This window comes from Salvelinus namaycush, chromosome 26 (genome assembly GCF_016432855.1).
Source record: "Salvelinus namaycush isolate Seneca chromosome 26, SaNama_1.0, whole genome shotgun sequence".
NCBI lineage: Eukaryota > Metazoa > Chordata > Actinopteri > Salmoniformes > Salmonidae > Salvelinus > Salvelinus namaycush.
Window position 1 is genome coordinate 21,859,681 of NC_052332.1, and position 27,029 is coordinate 21,886,709.

At 41.7% G+C, this 27,029-nt stretch overlaps 1 protein-coding gene across 1 annotated transcript in view; it reads right to left on the reverse strand.

The window, feature by feature from the left end:
• Positions 1–25,908, reverse strand: part of LOC120021814 (BMP/retinoic acid-inducible neural-specific protein 1) — an 89,023-nt gene extending 63,115 nt beyond the window's left edge. The window contains exon 1 of the mRNA XM_038965664.1: positions 25,691–25,908. Within this exon, the coding sequence (XP_038821592.1) occupies positions 25,691–25,908 (218 nt within the window). The remainder of the gene's footprint in view (positions 1–25,690) is intronic.
• Positions 25,909–27,029: the final 1,121 nt, after the last annotated feature.

Sequence of the window (27,029 nt, forward strand, 5' to 3'; positions counted from 1 at the left end):
ACAAATAAGAAAAGCCTTCTACATCTATTACATTGCACAGTAGTCCAGGTGTTACTCAGTATTATCTCCCTGCTACTCATTTTAACAATGGCATAGCTATTACATAATCAGCCTTTTCCATATGTGTTTGACGCAGTATGATGTGCCGTGACTGGCCCTGCCTAGGTCAGGGGTGTCTGATATATAAATATCCCCCCAGCTATAAATCTTAGATTTTTTATTCTTTGTCTGAAATAATCCTGCTGGTGGAGCAGTTGTCCTTTTAATTTCCCCTGAGACAGCTTACACTTTGCATGTTTAGCAACACAGGCCCGCAAAACAATTGTTACACGTTGAATGGGGGGAGGGGGACGGTGCTGTAATAAAAATGTCACTTGGCAGCTGGAAGCGGTAGGCTAGGTATCCACGTACAATTAAGTCTACCTGCATGAGGCCGGCTCACATACTGCGTCCTGGGTACCTGAACAATTTGGATTCTGACACCTTGGTAGTCAGACAGATTTGTAAATCTCATTCAACAGGGTCCTCCTGCAACGTAAGAGGATTTTATGAGAGACCACATTTGTTTGGGATAGACACCACTGGCCGTTAATTCAATTTTGAAGCAGTTTTTTCCCCCCCATCTACCCTATCATACTCATGCACACCCACACACACCTGCACGAAAGCACCCACACCTGCACGATAGCACACACACACACACACACACACACTCACAGCCCTTGATGGAGGTGTTGTGGCTCCATGACAGGTGAATCTCGCTCTCTCAGCCTTTTGAAAAGCATCTAAGCGCTTTCTAATTACCGCTCTTCAAGGGGATGGGAACACATGTATACAAATTGCATTGTGTCTGGTTTTGCATCAACAAATCTGAAGGTAAAGTAGGGCAGATAATGAGGCATATTAAGTCTCCACATGAAATCACTCATGAGATAGGTAGCGTGGTTGTGTGTCTGTGTGTGTGTGTCCATTATATGCGTGGGTGTGTAATTGTATACTGTGTGTGTATATGTGAGCTTCTGTATATGAAAGTGTGTGTGTGTGTGTGTGTGTGTGTGTGTGTGTGTGTGTGTGTGTGTGTGTGTGTGTGTGTGTGTGTGTGTGTGTGTGTGTGTGTGTGTGTCTGTCAATGGGCAATTGTCTAAGCACGAGTGAGGGAGAGATGGAGATAAAGAGAGAGAGAGAGAAAGACAAATAGGAAGGGCAAAATGAAGAAAGCTACATTCTGGTCCAATTTGTGCTTATCTCTCCACTGTGTTTGGCTCACGATCCAGCAGCAGCCCTATTCAGTTTTCTCATTTGCTGCAACCCCGTCCTTTGGATCAATGTCAATGAGGAAGTCAAAGTGTTGAAACGACCGCAGTGAAACGACCCCGTGGTTTAGCGTTGGACTTTATCCTCTATTGTCTCTCGACACTGAGATAGAAATAAAACAGATGAAGGCTAAAGGCAGGTTAACACAGGGCCCAGGGAAAATAGCACTACACATTAGTAAAACAAATCAAGTCTGACTCAATTACCTAGTCTATCATTCATTAACTGATTTGCTGAAATAGTTGGCATGTGTGCAAAGAAACGTAAAGCAGGATATGAAACGACTCATTCTCTTATCTAGGCAATAGTTGTGTTTACACAGGCAGCTCAATTGTTATATTTTGCCCAATTAGTCAAAAGAAAAACATTTGTGGCAAAAGATCAGAATTGGGCTGCTTGTGTAAACGCAGGAATATTGTTCTAGGCATAATGTGTCAATACCATGTCGTCAACAGACAATTCAAATTCCATTGTACATGCTGATTGCATATATGCAAACAGTAATTCTGCTGTCCTATAACGACCTCTAAAGCATGCTTTACACCACCAAGATGTATTTTCCTCTCCTAGACTCCCCTACTCTCATCATGATTGAGCTTTGAATAGGTCCTTGGGCCCAAATTGAAGGAAGGCAGGCGCTGCTAGGGTACACAATAGTAGGTCTTTGTAGATAGAAAGTGCTCTTTGGTAAAAGGGCTAAATTGGTCATCAAAAAGAAAGGAGGACCAATGCACTCTTCATAAAGAGCTCCTTGGTCCTCTTTTCTTTTGATGACCTATTACTTACTTCCAATTCTCAGAGAGTCGATCAGCTGGGTTCAATCTCCCTGTGCATAGCTCGGGGTAACACCTTTCATTGGCCGTGTTCACCATGCTATTACCATCAGACTTTTTTTCTTTCTCTGCACTTCAGTATTTGGATTGTGTCCAAAGTCACATGCATGCATAGTACATATGCCTACTTTTACAGGTGATTGAGAGATTGGCTAGCAGTCATGATAGTGTGATGATTTGACCTGTTGATGTGCACTTGAGCAAGGCACTTAACCCTAATTGCGCCTGTAAGTCGCTCTGGATAAGAGCATCTGCTAATTGACTATAATGTATCAAAGGGGACATGTAAATGAGTGGTCTCTGTCAACGTTTCTGGTAAGAAAACAGGTAATAAAAGGGTTTTAAAGGGTTAATAAAATGGTATTCATATGCAGACAAAAACAGCAGGTGGTGTGAGTACAAAGGCTATGAAGAATAATGTTTTTCTTATCATGACTCTAAACAGACTCTCAAAATAACAGATTTGCAATGCATCTGTTACTAAAAGTAGATTTGCCTCTGATTAGTTGGTTATGTTATTACATCAGTTATAGATTATAGAGGAATTGTAGACTGCTATCTATCAGTAACAGGTCCTGCATTTACCAATTTATACCCAACATGAGTAGAAAATAATATGCCAGTATCATATTTTTCTTCTTTGTATTCCCATAATTCATCCGCCATTTTGTTCATATCAGATATCCAATAGATGATATGTGACTGCCTTCCACTGGCTTTTCTTCAGAAGAAAACAAAAATATCACAATTCTTCAATGTCAAAAAGATAAGCAATTTTCTAGAGCACAATGGTCGGTGGTGTGTGCCGGTGCATGCTGATTCAGTCGGGCTCCTCTTCAGAGAGCGAGCACTTACTGTGTGTGTGTGTTTGTTTTGGACACACACGCATCCAAATGGAATGATAAATCAGACCTGCACCAAATGCGATAATAACCATGCCAAGAGAACTGAGAGAGATGATCAGATTTACCAAAATCTCATCTCTCTCTCTCCCTCTCTCTCTCTCTCTGCTATGTATCAATTCGTTTTAAGTACATCCCTCTCTTCGTGGCTCGGGACGATTAGCAAAGAAAAATATGTGTTGGCCATATGTATTTGGGTCCATATGCCCAGATTAAGCAGGCCAACAGATGGAACTGGCTACATGATTCACTGCTTAATCCCTCAACTCAAAGCCCAGTTGAATGATCCCTCAAAGAAACTTATGAGATAAATAGCAGTGCCACTGCAATCTGAGGCATGGGGGAGACGGTGTGATTATCATTTCCATCAGGCATTAGAGTGTGTGTGTGCGTGTGTGTGTGTGTGTGTGTGTGTGTGTGTGTGTGTGTGTGTGTGTGTGTGTGTGTGTGTGTGTGTGTGTGTGTGTGTGTGTGTGTGTGTGTGTGTGTGTGTGAAGATGATGTCCTCGTAATAGTCTAAATCAATTCAGATAACACTTTAATGGCTTACTAATGCATCATGACACAAGTTGCAGATATATTGATGCACCTCTGTAAATGCCTCATCTAATCTTAATATCTTGTTGTTGTTTTTATGCTTCAACTAAAATGTTTTATGGCTAGCAGGGAGAAAGATTCCAAGACCTTCCAAACATCATTTTTTCCTGCTGCCAACTGATCTTTTGAAGCATTTACCCATTTCACATCCCCCTGGTCTGTGCTCATGAGAAATGACACTACATTTCAAAAAACATTACAGAATGCTGCTTTCTTTAATCAAATATGAAACCACAACAAAAATAAAATGCCAGTATTTTATTTTCCTTTCTCCACAATGCAAATGAAAGATTATTCATATGTTTTCCACCAGGAAAACTTTCGAAAGGCATTTCAACTTATTGTGTTTGATGCCAGGAAGAACATTGAGGAAGAGCTATCCATCTTCCACTAATTCCCCTGCAACCTCGTTTGGAGGGAACATTTCATTCCCGCCCAATTATTTATCGAGTCCTCTCTCTGCAGTTTTGTTCTGTTTACTCGTCTTCCCAGAGCTGAGACAAGACATTAGAGCAATCAAAAGTGTCTGGCTCCCCCTGATTTCTATGAGTGGTGAATGGGGACATATCTCACCAGGGAATGCAACAACTAATGACTGTACTGGTGGCTTTGGTCATGTCTGCTTCTATTTCAGATGTGAACATCTTGCAGGCCTGAAGAAAAAGAACATCCACAGTGCATGGTCCATAATTAAGCATAATCTGTCGCACATTGAGCTACCACTCTCAATCTGCCTCTTATTATGCAGCGAGCAGGAGATGAATATGAAAATGTGTAATTGGGAGGGAGGGAGAAGAATGCTCAGAGACAAATGTGGCCAATCAAGGCACTATCTTCTCTGTCAAAGTCGACGCCCCGAGGATTGAGAGACAATCAGGCTTTGAAAAGCTAGACTTAGCTGCCGTCTAACACTAATTTGAAGGAGAACATTACATCCTACACTAACCCACATAACGCTCAATGAAATATATTCATATTATATATTTTCTAATCAAGTAAGCATATATAGCTCTTGATGACATGGTAGACATTACCTTTACGATGATATACACCAGTCTTAAAAGCTACCACAGATTTGACAGACAGCTTTAACCTTTTTCCATGGGATCAGGAGAAACTCACCATCTAAGGAACCTTTAGTCGCTGTCCTAGATGCATCTAATCGCTTTCTATAGAGCGATAAAGTGCACACTCCACCAGGCAGTGGCTCTGAAAGTAATCCCACACCCAGATTCAATTCTCCATTAGAAATGGGTGACATGAAAAGAGGGTGTTCAGATAATCCATTGCGGCTGAATGGGCTCTGAACCACACTGTTCTCTGACAGCTCTATGTGTCCGAGAAAGACAGCTACAAATACCATTTTCATAATGCTGTGAAAACCAATATGTGTCCTTGTTCAGCTTTCCAGTAGAGATACAGGATCCTACACTACTGTAGGCCTATCTTTTTGGCTCTGGTGGTGTTACAGAAGCCTTCATGTTCCGATGAGGCTTGCTTACACGGATGTCTCTGTAGGCAAAGCTGGCATGCTGCTTGGGATAGATTGTGATCCAGTAATTATAATTCCCAGAAGAATGATGTGGTAAAATGCATCTCCACACTGTATTGACATATTCCTTCCATTCCTCACAAGCTGGGCTCTCTCTTAGATCAAACATCTCTCTTAGATCAAACAGACAATGCTAAGTGATTTGAACATTTACCATATCTTATTTTTATTTAGTGTACGTGGCAGCCTTTTCACAAGTGTCCATTCCATATATCACTTCACCCTCCAAGGGATAGGGTGGTTCATATTAGAACACTCTCATTATTCTGTCTGTACAACCAATCCACATCTGTTGAAGGAAATTATATTTAAATTAGATTAATATTCATACAAAATCCTATTCCTACCATAGTGGACCAATCATGACTCAGGTATTATCAGGCTGATATGACACAGCAGATAGCACCCTTCTGCGAGCCATACATACAAGAGAAGTAATACCTAACTGAAACCAATTATCCCCACATGTTGAGATCTAGGTTGTTAGGCATTACCCAAGTGTTGAAGTCCCTTGGTGGGTAGTTCATCTCTAAGCTATTATCCCACTGTTCCATAGTGGGGACCCCCAGTGATTTTTATTTTTATATCTCAAACCTTAAAGCTTCTCCTGTGCAGCGGTGGTGTGCATTATACCGATGGCCAGAGGGGGAAAAAGCACTACAATCAGGGCTTTCATTGTCATCAGACAACTAAAGCAGTAGCCATAAATCAAACAGCCACAGATATACAATTGAATTCCTGGATAATGTTGAACCACCGAGGCCTTTAAACATATTATGGAATAAATCTTAATCCAATTGCCTTTTTTACTACAGAGGGCCATGTGGAAATCGATGAGGTTTTTATTTTGGCTTTCAACGGTGCTGCTTTGCTGCTTTCTATTCAGTACCGGTGTGGGCTGGATCTCTAAACACAGCAGGTGACATCAAGGCCAGAAATGATAAAGTGAAATCCGTGCCTATTTTAATGTACTGTGTGAATCAGCTGCCACAGGCAATAATGGAGTTCAGACAGCACAGAGGGGCATTTATAAACATCGGTGGGATTGTTCCGAGCCGGAGTTCATAAAAATAGATGTGCGTGGTGGTGATGAATCTGATAGTTTCCCTGTTGATGTTCCCATACTTCCTTCACAGGGAATGATGAGAGAGGCTGTGTTGGAGAGATATATTCTATATATACTAATTTTGTTGTTGTGACAAATAGACAAGCGCTGACTAATCAGACTGACTCAGTGCTAATGTTCCCAGGTGTCTGTAAGACATATCTTGACATGAACTAGAGAGGATTGACAGTTGTGAATATTTACCTCCAAGTAATGGTGTGCTGGTCTTTTATACCTGTGCAAAGTGAAAAGTCTCACCAATCAACAATACCTTGCACAAATCATGGACAATCTCTACAGAAAAGCAACTTCAAACCCTGACGTACTGTATTAACTGAAAACATAAAATGCAGGGTTTTCATAAAATAATGTCCCAACAACTTTGGAGAGTAATGCTGCATGATGAAATTGATCAAATGTGTTTCATTTACATACACATGGACACTTTTTAAATGTAATTTCTGTATTTTAGACCTGAGAGGACATCACGTGTTGGTTGCTATGGAGACCACCAGGCCTTTCTTAACCTGGGACACCAAGAACTCTCTTTGCTTTTTTACCTCTATCCAGCTGAGTGGATCTCTGTGCTCAGATACTGTACGTAAATAAAGATGTAACATTTATATGCATCAAACATACTGTACATATCTGACCTTTCTATCCCTATGCCCATTATATTACTTTGTCCATTTAATATACAGGTAACTGCCAAAATAATGAGAGCGAGAGAGAGAGAGAGAGAGAGAGGGAAGTGTAGTTCCTTTCATCTGAAAATATGGGGGTTTTGGTTTTGGGGAATGTTGACTTTCTCCTTCCAGCGCAGTATGAGCTCTCTGGCACTACTCAATTTCACTTAATAGCTTTGATCCCAAAAAAGTGTATTTCTCCTTTAACCTGTAGAACTACCGGTCAAAATATCACGATGACGAGAGAGGGAGAATTAGAGATGGGGCTAAGCATGGGCCAAACCCAGAAAGCCTCAACCATCCTCATTGTAATTCAGAACACAAAAATTGCCAAATTAATTTGAAGCTTCCCATAAAAGTATTTCAGATGGTAAAGCACTGATATTCACACTATATATTCACATTAATTATAGTTGCAGTGTGTGTTTGAGCCGTATCTACTGTGTAATTGTTATGATCTTACAACTTTTAAAAGTGTTGACTCGGAAACGATCAGAGGTTGAAAAGCATTTTGGTGAGTGTGATTTTGTATTTATAAATTTTTTATTTCACCTTTATTTAACCAGGTAGGCTAGTTGAGATTAAGTTCTCATTTACAACTGCGACCTGGCCAAGAATAAAGCAAAGCAGTTCGACACATACAACAACACAGAGTTACACATGAAATAAACAAACATACAGTCAATAATACAGTACAAAAAGTCTATAAACAGTGTGTGCAAATGAGGTAAGATAAGGGAGTTAAGGCAATAAATAGGCCATGTTGGCGAAGTAATTACAATATACCAAATAAACACTGGAGTGATTGATGTGCAGAAGATGAATGTGCAAGTAGAGATACTGGGGTGCAAAGGAGCAAGATAAATAAATAAATACAGTATGGGGATGAGGTAGTTGGATGGGCTATATTACAGATGGGCTATGTACAGGTGCAGTGATCTGCGAGCTGCTCTGACAGCTGGTGCTTAAAGCTAGTGAGGGAGATATGAGTCTCCAGCTTCAGTGATTTTTGCAGTTTGTTCCAGTCATTGACAGCAGAGAACTGGAAGGAAAGGTCGGCCAAAGGAGGAATTGGCTTTGGGGGTGACCAGTGAGACATACCTGCTGGAGGGCGTGCTACGGGTGGGTGCTGCTATGGTGACCAGTGAGCTGAGATAAGGTGGGGCTTTACCTAGCAGAGACTTGTAGATGACCTGGAGCCAGTGGGTTTGGCAACGAGTATGAAGCGAGGGCCAGCCAATGAGAGCGTACAGGTCGCAATGGTGGGTAGTGTATGGGGCTTTGGTGACAAAACGGATGGCACTGTGATAGACTGCATCCAATTTGTTGAGTAGAGTGTTGGAGGCTATTTTGTAAATGACAGCGCCGAAGTCGAGGATTGGTAGGATGGTCAGTTTTACGAGGGTATGTTTGGCAGCATGAGTGAAGGATGCTTTGTTGCGAAATAGGAAGCCGATGTGAGTCTGGAAGGAGAGTTTACAGTCTAACCAGACACCCAGGTATTTGTAGTTTTCCACAAATTCTAAGTCAGAACCGTCCAGAGTAGTGATGTTGGATGGGTGGGCAGGTCCGGACAGTGATCGGTTGAAGAGCATGCATTTAGTTTTACTTGCATTTAAGAGCAGTTGGAGGCAACGGAAGGAGAATTGTATGGCATTGAAGCTAATCTGGATGTTAGTTAAAACCTCTACTTCCACACAATCCCGGATCCGGGAGCACCCCCATCAGTAAAAAAGCTGACTAGCATAGCCTAGCATAGCGTCACAAGTAAATACTAGCATCTAAATATCATTAAATCACAAGTCCAAGACACCAGATGAAAGATACACATCTTGTGAATCCAGCCATCATTTCTGATTTTTAAAATGTTTTACAGGGAAGACACAATATGTAAATCTATTAGCTAACCACATTAGCAAAAGACACCACTTTTTTTACTCCACCATTTTTTTCCTGCATAGGTAGCTATCACAAATTCGACCAAATAAAGATATAAATAGCCACTAACCAAGAAACAACTTCATCAGATGACAGTCTGATAACATATTTATTGTATAGCATATGTTTTGTTAGAAAAATTTGCATATTTCAGGTATAAATCATAGTTTACCATTGCAGCCACCATCACAACTCTCACCAAAGCGACTAGAATAACTACAGAGAGCAACGTGAATTACCTAAATACTCATCATAAAACATTTCTGAAAAATACACAGCGTACAGCAAATGAAAGACAAAGATCTTGTGAATCCAGCCAATATTTCCGATTTTTTAAGTGTTTTACAGCGAAAACACAATATAGCATTATATTAGCTTACCACAATAGCAAACCACACAACAGCATTGATTCAAGCCAAAAATAACGATAACGTATAACCCAGCAAAAGATATTAATTTTTTCACTGACCTGCTCAGAATTCTTCAGATGACAGTCCTATAACATCATATTACACAATACATATAGAGTTTGTTCGAAAATGTGCATATTTAGCGGCACAAATCGTGGTTATACAATGAGAAAAGTAGCCAAGCTGCAAAGAAAATGTCAGGAGAAATCTTGGGAGAGGCACCTATTCTAATCGATAACTAATCATAAACTTGACTAAAAAATACAGGTTGGACAGCAAATGAAAGATACATTAGTTCTTAATGCAATCGCTGTGTCACATTTTTAAAATTAACGTTACTACGACATACAGCGTGCGTTAAAGCGAGACCGCACGGAAATTAATGGCGAATTATGCATTTTACATTTTTCAACAGAACAACGAATTAACAGCATAAATAGTTCTTTCTTTTTGATGTGCTTCCATCAGAATCTTGGGAAAGTTGTCCTTTGTCCAAAAGAATCGTTGCTCGGTTGTAGAATGTAGTCTTCAACGTTGCAATTAGCAGTAAACATTAGCCATGTGGGCCAGACATCACCAACTCCCTAGAACGCAACACTAATAAATATCCAAAAATCGCAATATACTGACATAAACTGATATAACTCGGTTTAAAATAACAACATTATGATGTCTTTAACAGCTATATCGAATAAAAACAGAGCCGGATATATCTAAGAGCTATAACCGGAGCTTTCTACTACGACATGCCAAGGTCCTTCCTGCGTCAGAGCGAAGTGAAGAAAGACAGGACCCTTTGTTCCCAAGCTATTTATAACCTCTCAGATCTGCCTAGAGACTCCATTTCAAATCTCACTATTCGCTGACATCCAGGGGAAGGCGTATGCAGTGCATCTCAATGAATAGAAGACAGGCAAATTAATAAACTGACCTGGGAACAGCCAGCAGAATTCTGCATTCTCACATCCTCATAGGAAAAATGCTCTAACTCGAGTTCTGTTTTACCCACAGATATAATTCAAACGGTTTTAGAAACTAGAGAGTGTTTTCTATCCAATAGTAATAATAATATGCATATTGTACGAGCAAGAATTGAGTACGAGGCAGTTTAATTTGGAAACGAAATTATTACAAAGTGCAAACAGCACCCCCTATTGAGAAGAAGTTAACACAGTGTCCAAAGAAGGGCCAGAAGTATACAGAATGGTGTCGTCTGCGTAGAGGTGGATCAGAGTATCACCAACAGCAAGAGCGACATCATTGATGAAGAGAGTCGGCCCGAGAATTGAACCGTGTGGCACCCCCATAGAGACTGCCAGAGGTCCAGACAACAGGCCCTCCAATTTGACACACTGAACTCTATCAGAGAAGTAGTTGGTGAACCAGGCGAGGTAGACATTTGAGAAACCAAGGCTGTTTAGTCTGCCGATAAGAATGTGGTGATTGACAGAGTCGAAAACCTTGGCCAGGTCGATGAATACGGCTGCACAGTAATGTCTCATATTGATGGTGGTTATGACATTGTTTAGGACCTTGAGCGTGGCTGAGGTGCACCCATGACCAGCTCTGAAACCAGATTGCATAGCGGAGAAGGTACGGTGGGATTCGAAATGGTCGGTAATCTGTTTGTTAACTTGGTTTTCGAAGACCTTAGGAAGGCAGGGTAGGATAGATATAGGTCTGTAGCAGTTTGAGTCTAGAGTGTCTCCCCCTTTGAAGAAGGGGATGATCGCGGCAGCTTTCCAATCTTTGGGAATCTCAGACAATACGAAAGAGAGGTTGAACAGGCTAGTAATAGGGGTTGCAACAATTTCGGCAGATAGGTTTAGAAAGAGAGGGTCCAGATTGTCTAGCCCGGCTGATTTGTATGGGTCCAGATTTTGCAGCTCTTTCAGAACATCAGCTATCTGGATTTGGGTGAAGGAGAAATGGGGGAGGCTTGGGCGAGTTGCTGTGGGGGGTGCCGGGCAGTTGACCGGGGTAGGGGTAGCCAGGTGGAAAGCATGGCCAGCCGTAGAAAAATGCTTATTGAAATTCTCAATTATAGTGAATTTATCGGTGGTGACAGTGTTTCCTAGCCTCAGTGCAGTGGACAGCTGGGAGGAGGTGCTCTTATTCTCCATGGACTTTACAGTTTGAGTTTGTGCTACAGGATGCAAATTTCTGTTTGAAAAAGCTAGCCTTAGCTTTCCTAACTGCCTGTGTATATTGGTTCCTAACTTCCCTGAAAAGTTGCATATCACAGGGGCTATTCGATGCTAATGCAATACACCACAGGATGTTTTTGTGCTGGTCAAGGGCAGTCAGGTCTGGAGTGAACCAAGGGCTATATCTGTTCCTGGTTCTACATTTTTTGAATGGAGCATGCTTATTTGAGATGGTGAGGAAGCCACTTTTAAAGAATAACCAGGCATCCTGTACTGACGGGATGAGGTCAATATCATTCAAGGATTCCCCGGCCAGGTCGATTAGAAAGGCCTGCTCGCTGAAGTGTTTTAGGGAGCGTTTGACAGTGATGAGGGGTGGTCGTTTGACAACAGACCCATTACGAATGCAGGCAATGAGGCAGTGATCGCTGAGATCTTGGTTGAAAACAGTAGAGGTGTATTTGGCAGGCAGGTTGGTTAGGATAATATCTATGAGGGTGCCCGTGTTTACGGATTTGGGGTTGTACCTGGTAGGTTCATTGATAATTTGTGTGGGATTGAGGGCATCAAGCTTAGATTGTAGGATGGCCGGGGTGTTAAGCATGTCCCAGTTTAGGTCACCTAGCAGCACGAGCTCTGAAGATAGATGGGGGGCAATCAATTCACATATGGAGTCCAGGGCACAGCTGGGGGCAGAGGGTGGTCTATAACAAGTGGCAACGGTGAGAGACTTGTTTCTGGAAAGGTGGATTTTTAAAAGTAGAAGCTTGAATTGTTTGGGTGCAGACCTGAATAGTAAGACAGAACTCTGCAGGCTATCTCTGCAGTAGATTGCAACTCCGCCCCCTTTGGCAGTTCTATTTTGGCTGAAAATTTGAGGGTTTTTGGTGGTCTTCCTAAGCCAGGATTCAGACACGGCTAAGACATCAAGGTTGGCAGAGTGTGCTAAAGCAGTGAATAAAACAAACTTAGGGAGGAGGCTTCTAATGTTAACATGCATGAAACCAAGGCTTTTACAGTTACATAAGTCAACAAATGAGAGCACCTGGGGAATAGGAGTGGAGCTAGGCACTGCAGGTCCTGGATTAACCTCTACATCACCAGAGGAACAGAGGAGAAGTCGGATAAGGGTACGGCTAAAGGCTATAAGAACTGGTCGTCTAGTACGTTCGGAACAGAGAGTAAAAGGAGCAGGTTTCTGGGCGCAATAGAATAGATTCAAGGCATAATGTACAGACAATGGTATGGTAGTGTGTGAGTACATTGGAGGTAAACCTAGGCATTGAGTGGTGATGTGATCGCATATGTAGGAGGTGGAACTAAATGGTTGGTTAAGGCATATTGAGCAGGGCTAGAGGCTCTAGAGTGAAAATAAACAATAATCACTAACCAGAACAGTAATGGACAAGTTATACTGACATTAGGGAGAGGCATGCATAGCCGAGTGATCATAAGGGTCCAGTGAATGGTTGGGATGGCTGGGGACACATCGATTCAGACAGCTAGCAGGCCGGGGATAGCAAGCTAGCAGAAGGGCCTTAGAGGGACGTCGCGATGGAGGAAAGTATGTTTTAGCCTCCTCGTGCGGTTCCGTCAATAGACCAGTCGTGATGGATTAGTAGGGTTCCGTGTAGCAGAGGGGTCCAGTCCAATTGGCAAATGGATCTATTCAGCTAACAGTCCAATGTGCTCTAGACAGCTAGCGGGCCACGGCTAGCAGGCTAGCAGATGGGCATTCAGGGGACGTCGCGACGGAGGGGCCAGTTGGAAAAAAACCCTCGGGCAGATTACGTCGGTAGTCCAGTCGGGATGGATAAGCAGGGCTTCGTAGTAAAAGGGGTCCAGGCTGATTGTCAAAATAGGAATAGTTGCACGAGAAATTGGCCGATGGACCTATTAGCTAACAGTCCGATATGCTCTAGACAGCTAGCGGGCCGCGGCTAGCAGATCGGAATGCAGGGGACGTCGCGACGTAGGAGCCAGTTGAGTAACCCCCTCAGGCAGAGTACTTTGGTAGTCCAGTTGTGAAGAATCGTCGGGGTTCCGTACCCCGTACCGGCAGTAAAAGGGGTCCAGGCCAGTTGGCAAAATAGGTATTGTAGCCCAGGAGTGGTTGATGGACCTCTTCATCTAGCCGGGAGATGGGCCTAGCATGGGCTAGCTCCAGGATAATTGGTGCTTGCTTCGGGACAGAGACGTTAGCCAGGAGTAGTCGGATTCGGATTGCAGCTAGCTAGCTGCGATGATCCAGGTGAGAAGGTTGAAATGATCCAGTTGAGAAGGTTAAGAGCTTGCGGTAGGATTCCGGGGATATGGAGAGAAAATAGGTCCGGTATGCTCTGGTTTGAATCGCGTTGCACAAACTAGAGCTCTCCGAGCTAAAGGTAGCTGATGATCGCTAGCAGTGGTTAGCTGACTACTAGCTAGTAACTAGTTAGCTGGCTAGCTTCTGTTGGGGGATTCCGATTCAGAGGTAAAGAAAAATACTTTAGAAAAAAGCAGATCCACACCACATTGGGTGAGGCGGGTTGCAGGAGAGTGTTTTGAAGTTGATGTTTAGAAAAATAGAAAAAAGATATGCGAAGAAAAATATATAAAAAGATATATACATGGGACACGACAAGACAAAGGACAAAGATGTAAGGTTGCTAAAAACAGAAGCTAAAAGTATGTATCGCTACAGCAACAAATAATTACTATCCCGGATGGCCTGACAAATACATTTTTAAAAACTGTACATTTGGAATGGTTGATAGCAGGGTTATAGCATCACAATCCCTGCATTCCACTGGTAATGCCTGTTAACAGTTCAATTAGATTTAACAAGATTCATCCACTGTCCCACAGCCCAGCCAGTCATTCATAAACTTAATCTCCCCCAGAAAAAAAAACATCTAGACATTTTTTCCACATGCTACTAGGCTAGCATTTGGTTTGGTACAGCAGGGTTAATATAAGCCTTGCTGTGTGCCTATCCGACCTGTGCAACATGTTTAAGTAATTTTTTGCGATCCCAACACTGCCATGCATATGAACGTGACGAGACTGACAGCTTATCTGTTCCTGGCAAATATCAGGATCATTATAATGGATATATCCAAAGAAAAGGCAATAGAAACACATGTAAAACAAACATAGTTTGCAGTCATTTCAGTTGCTTGATGTGATCATGTGTTAGCTTTAGTTGGCTAGCTAGCTAGCAAAGGAGAAGGAACGTTAACGTTATCCTTAACCTAGCGATCCTCCCGATCTTATTGACTCGACAATCAGCTGGTTGTTGCCTATTTATACATGATTTAGTAAATCATTATTTATTGAAGTTATTGTCTTTTGTCACTTTTGACCCTCTTGCTAGCCAGCTACATGCCAATTATTTGACATGGAAGTAATTTGTTAATACAGTAGCAACGTGGAGTTAACAGAATGAACGACTGGGTCAAAACATTTGAATACAATAAACGACCAGCTGTCAAGTCCTGACCATAGAAAGCCTGTATTTTCTATGGTAGAGTAGGTCAGGGCGTGACTACGGGTGTTTAGTCTAGTTTATTATTTCTATGTGGGGTTCTAGGTTTATTTTTCTATGTTGGTGTTTGTGTATGATTCCCAATTAGAGGCAGCTGGTAATCGTTGTCTTTAATTGGGGATCAAACTTAAGTTGCATTTTTTCCACCTGTGGGTTATGGGATATTGTTTATGTTTAGTTGCCTGTTCGCACTGAATTGTCGTCACAGTTTGTTTATTCTTTATTTGTTTTTGTATTGACTTAAGTTTCACTTTCATTAAAATATGTGGAACTCAACATATGCTGCGCCTTGGTCCTACCTTCATTATTACGAACATCGTGACACCAGCCTGTTTGGTTAGCAACTTCAGAACCTCAGAACTAACATGTAGATTTTGCCCAGACTATATTGTCTGGTGACGGGATGAAATACAAATGTTTTAGTCATTAAAATAATGTTTTTAGTGAAAACATGCTGGCAACAGTTTTATAAAAGCAATAAGGCATGAGAACCCGGTAATTATTGTGTGATAGCTCCCTCCTAAGGGCTGTTTCCCGGCCCTTGGTTCCGCATTGGGCCTAAGAACAGCCCTTAGTTGGGAGTTATCACAGGATAATCCCAGGGTTCTCATGCCTTATTACTTAAACACGCTGCTATGATTATATTTCAATAGATTGAATTTGATGGCTAGGCTAATTGAACACATTGAGGTTGTTGTGCTATGAACCCTGAAATGGATCTAATCACGACAATCTCTTAATTCCCTTTAATCTAGCGGTTTACAGGACATGATGCTGGAATCAGACCTGCAGGTGACTGGCCTGACCACTTGTCTGGATCTAATCAACAATGTAATAGAATAACTACTGCTGATTAACACATCTGAGAGAGAGATCTTGCAGCTAAACTAATTTAGGCTCACATAATATACTGCAAATTAGAGGAGATAGAGAAAATAATGAAGATAACATTTTGAGTTGTATTACACTCAACTGTACTCAAGTGTTTTAAGTGACATCATTGGTCAAGAAGAGTGGAAACTGATAAAAGCGGAAAAGGCATCAGCAGCATCTGATCTTGCATTTAAATATACTCAGACAGGTATGGGAATAATGACTGAAAAATATGCTGTGAATAGGATGTTGGTGCCGTCTAAAGCAACTGCATTAGGCCTGCAATTTCATCTGTTCATCAAACATCTGCCAATAGAAACGTGTAGCTTTATAGCTCACTTTTCTGTTGATTGATAAAACACTAGCTCTGTGTTGCATTCGATGCAAATCTAATTCATAACAACAACACTTTCAGACTACTCATAAGAATGAGAGGTGTCAAGGTCAAGACAAACATTCAGTAAAATTAAACAAATGTTACTGCCAATGCTCCAGCTGCCGCTTATTGTATCTCATCCATCTGCTGCTGTTCTGAATTCTCTAAGCAATAACTTCCACTGATGCCCTAAATAGAATAGGAATACGAATTTGCCTCTGTTTACACAGCCAGCAAAATTCTGATCTTTTACCAACAATTGTTCTTTTGACCAATCAGATAAAATCTTTTGACAATAATTGGGAAATGCAGCCATTGAAATCCATTGAAATCTATCAGCCATTGAAATCTATCAGATCTGCAAAGCATATATTTGGACATACTGTATATTTACAAATATGCTATGTAATCTATAGTAGACATCCACTGGAACTCTAGGCATCTACCAGGCCTATATATTTACATAATGTATGCATGTATGCTATGGTATCTATAGTATGCATTTCACATCTTTAGAAGCAGAAATATCTATATGATAGCTACAGTATGCATTAAACAGCTATGCTATCACCACAACACAATTAAAATCCATAGCATCTAATGGTACGCATTTAAAATCCATGGTGCAGTATATCTTCAGAACCATCTAAATCTATGATATCTGATATTACAATTAGCTCTGTATTCAATAACTAGCTAACACATTTGGAATCTATAGCATCTAATGGTACACATTCAAATTCCATGGTGCAGGATCTACGGCACTCATCCTTTCCTATCGTCTTCCTCCCCCGGGGTGAGGCGATGTGGGCAAGTCTCGGGGGACTCTGGCAGCCAGGCAAGCAGCGTCCCACACAGTGAATTAGTCAGTACTTAACCCCGACACTTCCTCTAGCTCCGTTCCTCCGTATAATTACCATCTCTCCCTGCCAGTAATTAACTAATCCCACAGTGGGGCTGATTATCCAAGGTTTGAGGAGGGAAGAGACAAGAAAACTCCCTCCCCAGATCAGCCCTCTTGATTCCCTAACTTACAGCTGAGCCTCTCTGACTTGACTGACTGGCTGACTCAGTTTCGGGGTGTGATTATAATTGGGGAGGCTGTTGCTGTTCCGAGGGGAAATGTTGTATTTTTTATTTTTTTGCGGCACAATAAAAATGTCTCACAAACATTGCGGTGATGGCAATTATACAGTAGAGAGATGGTAAACCTTGCTCCCGGAGGATAAATATTTGGCGTCATGGATATAAAATCAGTCGTAGAGGGTGTGACCACAGATGAGTGCAGGGTTGGGAAGTTCCTGCAAGTGCTGAAAGGAGGGCTGGAGAGGAGGGGGCATTGGAGGGAGTATCGTGTCGTAAAGGAGTCCCTGATTATTTATCACCTTGACTCTGACCTCTCTGTCAGCTTGTTTCTGTCTGCCCCCCCCCCCCCCCCCATGACGCAGATTTACTGGTTTCCTCTGCCCCGGTCTCTGACTTGCCTAGTTAGATAAAGGTTAAATTTTAATTTAAAAAATAAAAAATGATCTCGCTCTCCTTCACCTGCACATAGACACACTCCTGCCATCTTCCTTGTTCTTGCTCCCTAATGCCTTCTCTATTTCCCTCTCCCTCACTTTTTATTTCTCTCTCTCTCTCACCCCCTCTCTCTGCAGAATGTGGACAACTGCGGCTGCCCCCTGAATTAAACATTCCCCTCGCCTTGCCTCAGATCTGCCGACTGCATCTAAATGATCCACCCCTGCTCTATCTAATTACTGATGGATCATCCAGACTCATTCAACTTAGCCTGAGTGGGACAAAAGATTTGTCTTCTACCGGCACTTAAAACAAAGGGCCCAACAACACTCTCCAGACAGACTATTCACAATTAAACCTGTGAATGACTTTGGCTCCTTTCAATGCCTCTCTTTTTGTCCTTATCAGATCAATAGGCATACTTTGTTATTTGGGCTAATAGCACATTGCATTAGGGTGGTGCACAACACTGTATGCATTACCAATGAAAGGACAAAATAAAGCATCAAAGGGATGGAGGGATGATAGCGACAGTAAAGGTGAACAACAAAAAATGGGAGTTGAAGAAAAGGTGTAGATTAAGTAAAGACTAGAGTGATATCTGTTTGATGAACAGTTTAAAGCCTAGGTTAACAAGGACATACTGTTTGCACATGGGAAGCCGAAGATCAGTGGTGAATGTATAACAATAATTTAAGGCTAATCAGGTGATCTCTGACAAGTCGGTCTAATTAAACTGATGAAGAAATGTTCATTTATAGAAGTGCATAATCTCCATGCATTAGACAAATCACAGTATAACTGGTTGGCAAATAAATGAGCATGTCTTGTATCTCAAACCTACCCACCAAACATGGTCGATGTGCTGTGCTTGGTGTGAGTGTGAGGATATTGGTAGATGTGTGCTTCAATACTACTAATGTAAACTGTCTGTGATTATATCCGGTTCAATTCAGCCAATTAAAATTGTCAACGAACTTGGACATGATCCAACACTTGTTCATGAAAGCGCACTTAACAGAAGTCCAATGGCACGTTCTGATAATCAAAGCAACTAGATCACATGCATTAGACTGACTGGTCATATAGCTCACAGTGTAGAATGTCTAGCTCTTTGTGGTTGTTGCAGATTATGGCAAGGGTTTATATCTCGCATGAGTTTTTTCCCCCTTTGAAATGTAGAATTACATTTATTGTGTTAGTGTTAAGAAGTGAAGTGCAGCCAATAGCTTAAATTAAGATAATGGTTTGCCAGGACCGCTAGTTAGTAGACTGGCGACGTCGAACGTGAGAAGTGGCAGTAGACGTGACAGTAGATGATTATAAAAATGCATATAAAACGTTGTAGGCCTACATTCAGGTGTACACGTCCATCAAGAGCTAAGTCTTTCTTCAGCCTTGCAGACAAACGCACTGCTATGGCGTAATAGCGATATTGCATAGACTATATTACATGGACGTGTACACCTGAATGTAGGCCTACAATGTTTTATATGCATTTTTTATAATCATCTACTGTCACGTCTACTCCCACTCCTCCCCTCCGACGTTCGATGTCGCCGGTCTACTAACTGGCAACCACCATTACACACACCTGCATCTCATCATCAGCCACACCTGGAATTCATTACTCCCTAATTACTTACCCATCATATAGCACTCCTTTGTTACTAGTCATCAGTTAGTTTTGTTCGTGTTTCCATGTCAGACGCTTCTCTTGGTTTGTAGAGTTCCATGTTCGTTGTTATTAAACTCACCGACTGCACCTGCTTCCTGACTCCCTGCGTCTATGTTACATCTACTTCGTCACATAGGGATTATTTGACTCGAGGACCAACAGTGGAGTGTATTTTCCTCAAATAAAATGTTGCTGGGGGAATTGGCTGATGCACATTTTTTGAGACGGAGGTCCAAGTTAAAATGTTTCTAATGTTTGCAAGTATGGTACCGTTGTGTTTATGTATAGCAGCATTATACAAACTAAGTGAATGGCAAGTGTGTGACGTGGATACTTGCACTGCACTGTTGAGCTTGCAAGAAGCATTTCACTGTACCGTTTACACCTGCTGTATCATGTGCAACTTTGAGATAGACCTGTGCCCTTAATGTGAAAGGCAACTGAACAAATAGGACATGGTCAAATTTATATGATGGATTGAGATCTAAAAGTTTACTGATGCCATCAGAACCAATCATAAAATGTGTTAATCTAAATACTGTAAGAGGATACAGATCCTAATGTGGTTGGTGACACACAAATATGACGATCCAGACAAGAAATTCACCTAGTCTAAACACATTTAACGATGCCATCAAATGGAATAAAGTGGATTAAGAGGAGTTAGTGAAATAGAGGGGGAAACCAAATCAGGAGTTAACTATGTTCATTCGCAACTTACGCTGACTATTATACAGTGTGTGTGAGAAAGAGAGAGAGATTGAGGATCTCTCTTTCTCCAGATGAAATATCCATGCAAAGATGAAGCTTGTGCTGAACACCAATTGCCAAAGTTGTTGAGTTAGGTGCTCCGGAGGCCTTCTGAGAAAATGGCATTTGTTGAGAAATAGGTCCAAGTCTGTCATTTTTAAAATACAGCCCCACATCTCTTGAACTTGACGGCAGTTTAGGTGACGCCGTCAGCGCTGTATAAGCTAGGAATCAATCTGTGCCAGAAAACAATCTGTGCAAGGTGCTTTTTTTCTGTAATCACATTGATGACTACCACAAATCACAAGTTAGCGTTTCAGCAATGGGAAAATTGCGAAACTAAATTAGACAAAATAAGGCCACTTCTGATAGAGCTGCTGGAGTGGACATCTGAGTGATGCCTCGGGGTAATTTTTCTGTAGATCGTTGTGGAGGCTAATCGATTCAAACCCTGGATAGATTTTCAGTTGGTAATGAATCTTGGTCCAATGACAGTGTGAGGCAAGACTCCCCTTCGCACACCACAAACACCACATCCAAGATCAATCAATAAGCACCATCATGACATTTTCATAAACATTTTCATTTTTAATAACAACCTCCATCTCCCTCCTTTGATTACAGTAATGCTGATTCCCAGCCTTTAAAATGCATTAACGGACAGAGATTTGCATTTATATTGGATTTCTCTGCCACACAAGGACTTGAGATAGAGCCTGCGAACAATGACCACAGCAACATCATCTAAAAACACAGTCAACCCCATCATAGAGTACATACGCCACAGAGAGAGGAAGTCAAGGCCAGGCAAAAGCAGACCATTCTACCACTCACTCAAGCACGGATTGATCCCCAGTCAATAACGATTCAATCTACAAAACTGCAAGATGCTACAACAGCGAAAGTGGCTTTATGGCATATTATGTATTTGGTACAGGTGGAGGCATACACACTCATGTATATCCAACATACAGTGCCTTGCAAAAGTATTCATTCCCCTTTGCATTTTTCCTATTTTGTTACAACCAGTCATTTAAATAGATTTTTATTTGGATTCCATGTAATGGACATACACAAAATAGTCAAAATTGGTGAAGTGAAATTAAATAAATAACTTGTTTCAAAAAATTCTAAAAAATTTGAAACGGAAAAGTGGTGTGCGCATATGTATTCACCCCTTAGCTATTAAGCCCCTAAATAAGATCTGGTGCAACCAATTACCTTCAGTAGTCACATAATTAGTTAAATAAAGTCCACCTGTGTGCAATCTAAGTGTCACATGATCTGTCACATGATCTCAGTATATATATACACCTGTTCTGAAAGGCCCCAGCGTCTGCAACACCATTAAGCAAGTGGCACCACCAAGCAAGCGGGAACCATGAAGACCAAGGAGCTCTTCAAACAGGTCAGGGACAAAGTTATGGAGAAGTACAGATCAGGGTTGGGTTATAAAAAAATATCTGAAACTTTGAACATTCCAAGGAGCACCATTAAATCTATTATTCAAAAATTGAAAGAATATGGCACCACAGCAAACCTGCCAAGAGTGGGCCACCCACCAAAACACATGGACCAGGCATGGAGGGCATTAATCTGAGAGGCAACAAAGAGACCAAAGACAACCCTGAAGGAGCTGCAAAGCTCCACAGTGGAGATTGGAGTATCTGTCCATAGGACCACTTTGAGCCGTACACTCCACAGAGCTGGGCTTTACAGAAGAGTGGGCAGAAAAAAAGCCATTGCTTAAAGAAAAAAATAAGCAAACACATTTGGTGTTTGCCAAAAGGAATGTGGCAGACTCCCCAAACATATGGAAGAAGGTACTCTGGTCAGATAAGACTAAAATTTAGCTTTTTGGCATCAAGGAAAACACTATGTCTGGCGCAAACCCAACACCTCTCATCACCCCGAGAACACCATCCCCACAGTGAAGCATGGTGGTGGCAGCATCATGCTGTGAGGATGTTTTTCATTGGCAGGGACTGGGAAACTGGTCAAAATTTAACGAATGATGGATGGCGCAAAATACAGGGAAATTCTTGAGGGAAACCTGTTTCAGTCTTCCAGAGATTTGAGACTGGGACGCAGGTTCACCTTCCAGCAGGACAATGACCCTAAGCATACTGCTAAAGCAACACTCGAGTGGTTTAAGGGGAAACATTTAAATGTCTTGGAATGGCCTAGTCAAAGCTGAGACCTCAATCCAATTGAGAATATGTGGTATGACTTAAAGATTGCTGTACACCAGCGGAACCAATCCAACTTGAAGGAGCTGAAGCAGTTTTGCCTTGGAGAATGGGCAAAAATCCCAGTGGTTAGATGTGCCAAGCTTATAGAGACATACCCCAAGATACTTGCAGCTGTAATTGCTGCGAAAGGTGGCTCTACAAAGTATTGACTTTGGGGGGTGAATAGTTATGCATGCTCAAGTTTTCTGTTTTTTTGTCTTATATCTTGTTTATTTCACAACAAACATATTTTGCATCTTCAAAGTGGTAGGTATGTTGTGTAAATCAAATGATACTCACGCCCCCAAAATCTATTTTAATTTCAGGTTGTAAGGCAACAAAATAGGAAAAATGCCACGGGGGTGAATACTTTCGCAAGCCACTGTATAATATGCATAGAAGGGAGAAAAAGGGCACTTTCGTCGCAGCCGATTCCTTAACCAATGCATTCCAATTACTCTTAGGGAAGGAAGACACACACCTCCGGGGGTGGGGTAAGTGTAGCAACATAGTGTTTCTTTGCTCCAAGTGATGGTGACCTTTCCGTTGTGCCAAACAAGCACAAGTGCGTCCTAAATGTGTGTGTTTGGCGTGCAGAATGAGGCACGTTGCAGAGGTTATTAAAAACGAGAGAGATTTGTTTGTTGCTGATCAGGTTGGCATTGTCCAACGGTCCGCCTTGGGATAATCTCTCTTGATAAGGGAGGCAGAGAGGGATGCTTTGTCTCCCTGTAAGTCTGATTCAACCACTTTCTAACCAGTAAATCGCAAAGACAGCGGAAGCCCTGGGGAAATTTACAAAGCTATTCACTTCTCATTGCCAGTTAGCATCTGCTGCCGATTCTTTATTTATTTCTCAACTTACTTACTTGGGAGACAAAAAGGGAGACAAAAAGAGGTGGAAAAGGAGTCATATGTGACATTGTAACTGTCTCTGTAGCTAAGGTTTTTGGGAACCTGAGGGTGAGAGCATAGGAGAACGAAGACAGCTTTATCATTTTTACCTTTTTACCAAGTGTGATTGGAATAATCTATGACCATGGGAGCGTTTATGCCAATTTCACAGCTGGATACTTTCATAGATAATTGGATAGTTTTCACAACACATTGTACATTTTTGCAAAAGCTAATTTCATATTACCTCCACTAGTTTGGGTGAGATGTGCAAACAGGGTGAATAATAATAATTTTTGTATTGGCAGTAGACTGGCAGTATATGTTTATGTACTATATCATCCTGTGCATGTACATAAAAGGCTCAGACAAGTAATTACCACAATAATTCACTGTAAACGTATTCGTTGTATAGGAAAACACATCGAGTTTGATGGTGGATCTGGAGGGCATGGCTGCCCTTTGTTAAATACAGCCCACTCTTCATCAAAATGAAGGATATGTATAACACAAAACAACTAAACCGAATGTAGATTTTCCTTTGAATCCATCCAGTTGACAGATGACTCAGATCGGTTTGTCTGACAGTGGCCCAGATGTGTAACAGATGTGATTGCAGATTTCTACTTTTCATTTTTAATGAGAAGTGTAATGGATTTCACTCCGTATAGATGCAAGATTTAATTGTCTTGTCACAAGCAAGGCAATACCTTGTACTGACAGCTGAATTCGATGTCTCCTACTGTTTGATAGGTAACCAAGACGTGAGGAGGTAGTCGAGCTAGCCTGCTTCTGCAACCTTTGTGTTGTAGTGCCAGAGACTCTGTTCCCCAGGCAAATACATAATGCCTGAGCCTCCTCTTCTGATTCTTTCATTAATCGAACGAGCATCATAAGCCACACACACGACAGCAGCATGGGGCCATGGATGGCTGTGGGGAAACGTGTTAGTCTGAGATTCCTGCCTCTGTATACCATCCAGGCTGTCAAGCTACATATTATGTAAATGCTCTGTTTACATGTGACAATATAAAGACAGCAAACCCAGTGGGGACCAGAGGCTACTGGGGCGATCTATGAAATGAGGAGGGAAAGAACAGAGAGACCCTGTTTAACCGTACCGCTAAAGGAATGTAACATGTTGATGAGTCTCTCTTTCTCTCTCTTGTCTTGGTCTCCCTATCACTCTTGCTCTCTCTCCCCTTTCTCTCTCTAGGATTTTGGACTGCAGAGCAGGAAAAACTAAGCACACACCTCTAAAGGGGAAGCTCCCAGGTACAGTATGTACTTGCTGTACCTTGTCAGTCAATTGTAAGGAGATTTGCAATGCAAAGACAGCAGGAAATAGAAGGATGATATTTGAAATCCAACACCGACAGATCATGTATTTCACAACACGTAATGTAGCAGGGAGGAAAGAATACTACATGAACGCTGATGCCTGTCAAGAGAATGCCAACCATATCCCATTACAAAATGCTAGCTAGAATCCTTGACAACTATGCCATACTTCTAGAATACGAAGTAAAGTTGTGTGTTTGACATATTTGTCAATATCATGTTGCCGATTTATTCTCTCAAGACAAAAACACAACCAGACATGGAAAACAATAATTAAAAACGACAATGATTGCATACTACATTGACCTCCCTTCCTCAAGCCAGGCTTAACATTTAACTTGTGCCGTTTGGGTCTTCATTGTCAAACACACACAGTAGCCCTGAATAGATCGCTACCACATGTCTACACATTTGCATAATCATAATAATAATGCCAGCACTTAACTAAAATATACAGCGCCAGTATCAATGCAGTGCTTAGATGTTTTATTTCATCCAGACTGCCAAGCCATGCAGCTTTTGTCTATCGTTTTAATATAGCCGCTTTTTATACACACAGCTATTCAGTAGAGTCTGAGAGGCCAATCAGAGAGAGGATGGCTGTGACTCCATCTCTGTCACATTGCAGCTGTCTATCCTCTTAACATCACTATTTAATTGGGGAATGATTAGCTGAGCCACAATGTGTGAGGCAAATAACTACAATGGCTGGTGGTTGCATAACGTATTTATAACACCCCCTGCCTCTAAGCAGACACACAGCCTAACAGACAGCACAGCCACTCCATAACGTAACACACACAGCACAGCCACTTTCTTGTGTGTGTGTGGTACAATAACTCTGTAAAAAGGGTGCACTTTCACACAAAACTTGTACACAGTACACCTTTGCGCGGTCTCTTCCAAAGAGACTCAAAATAGAGACTCAAAATAGAAAAAAAACATTTAGCCAGAGAGTGTCTTAAAACCTCTGCAACATCAGCACCACCCAAATGCACAAATTAAAGTGAACTCACCTATAAATTTTATATCTGGTTGTAAATCCTTGGCGGAATCTTTCCACAAAGGAGAGGTAACTCCGAGAGTGGTGGAAAGGTCCGCGGTCGGAGATGAGCCAATCAAACTGCTTAGTGACATGTTGATCGGCAGCGGACAGGTCCTGGCGGGAAGACTGAACTGTTATATGGTCCCATATAAACAGGAAGCAGATGACCTCAATAAACCTCCAGTTCATGCTTTTCTTTCAGCCGCTCTCTGTTCATTCTCGCTCCATTATGTGGAGACCTGTGGAAAGACAGAGAGAAAGAGGGGGAAGAGAGGGAGGGGGAGAAATATATTTACATGACGAGTCTATTTTAAAAATACTGGGGCGTCAGCGAAACAGACTTAATAGAATTAGGCTAATCGGCATTGACGGAAAACGAACAAGACAGTGTCACCGAAAGACTGTTTTCGATGTGATATGATTTGTGGATTTATTTATGTTGTTCTTTTTCCCCCCAAATCTCAAGCCCCTCGTATCCTCCTCCCAGTCAGGGTCCAGATTGCAGCTTTCCATACTAACGAGGAATGTTGCCCTTTCAGCAGATGAAAATGAATTACATCCCTGGATGTGTGGCCTTCTCTTTCTCCAGACTAATTGGTGCCATGATAAGTTCAGACAAGGTTAAGAGGCTGCTTTATGATAAGTTGTGACATGGAGCTGGTTTACGTGGGGAAGCATCGTCTGATGTTCCCTCAGGAAATAAATTGCTAGGCAAAATGTTGCCAATCGACGGGCGATATGATGGATCGTTTGAACACGTCAGTGGTGCTGTATTCAATATGGCGTGATTGGTGTGATATCCTTAAATGAGCATTCACTTGAGATACATTGGTTATCTGAAGATATATTGGTTAAGTGAACATGGGAATTGGTGGTCCAAAGTGTATTGACATGGCAATGCAGATTTGAAGGCGAACCTCTGTCCAATCAATAATGTAAAGCCAATGTATCAGAGGAATTGGACACATTGGCAATACATGGATGAGTACAGCATGCAAGGTTCTCCAAAAGCAAACCTCAGCGAAGTTAACAATGATTTATAATGATATTGATTGGCAAGTGACCTCGAGAGTCTGTTAGACAGATCTCAGGTCAGACTGGACGAGTCTTGTTTTCAGATCACATACTATGATGACCATGCAGCACTGATTATATCTACCCAGTCTTATACACATGACATACAAATGAACAGACAGGGCGCAAATAAGTGTACATGCATCCAAAAGGGATAGCCATAATTTTGCACAATGTACAACCACCCAGAAGATAATAATACATGTGTGTCTAATTCCCATGTGACAATGTGTCTG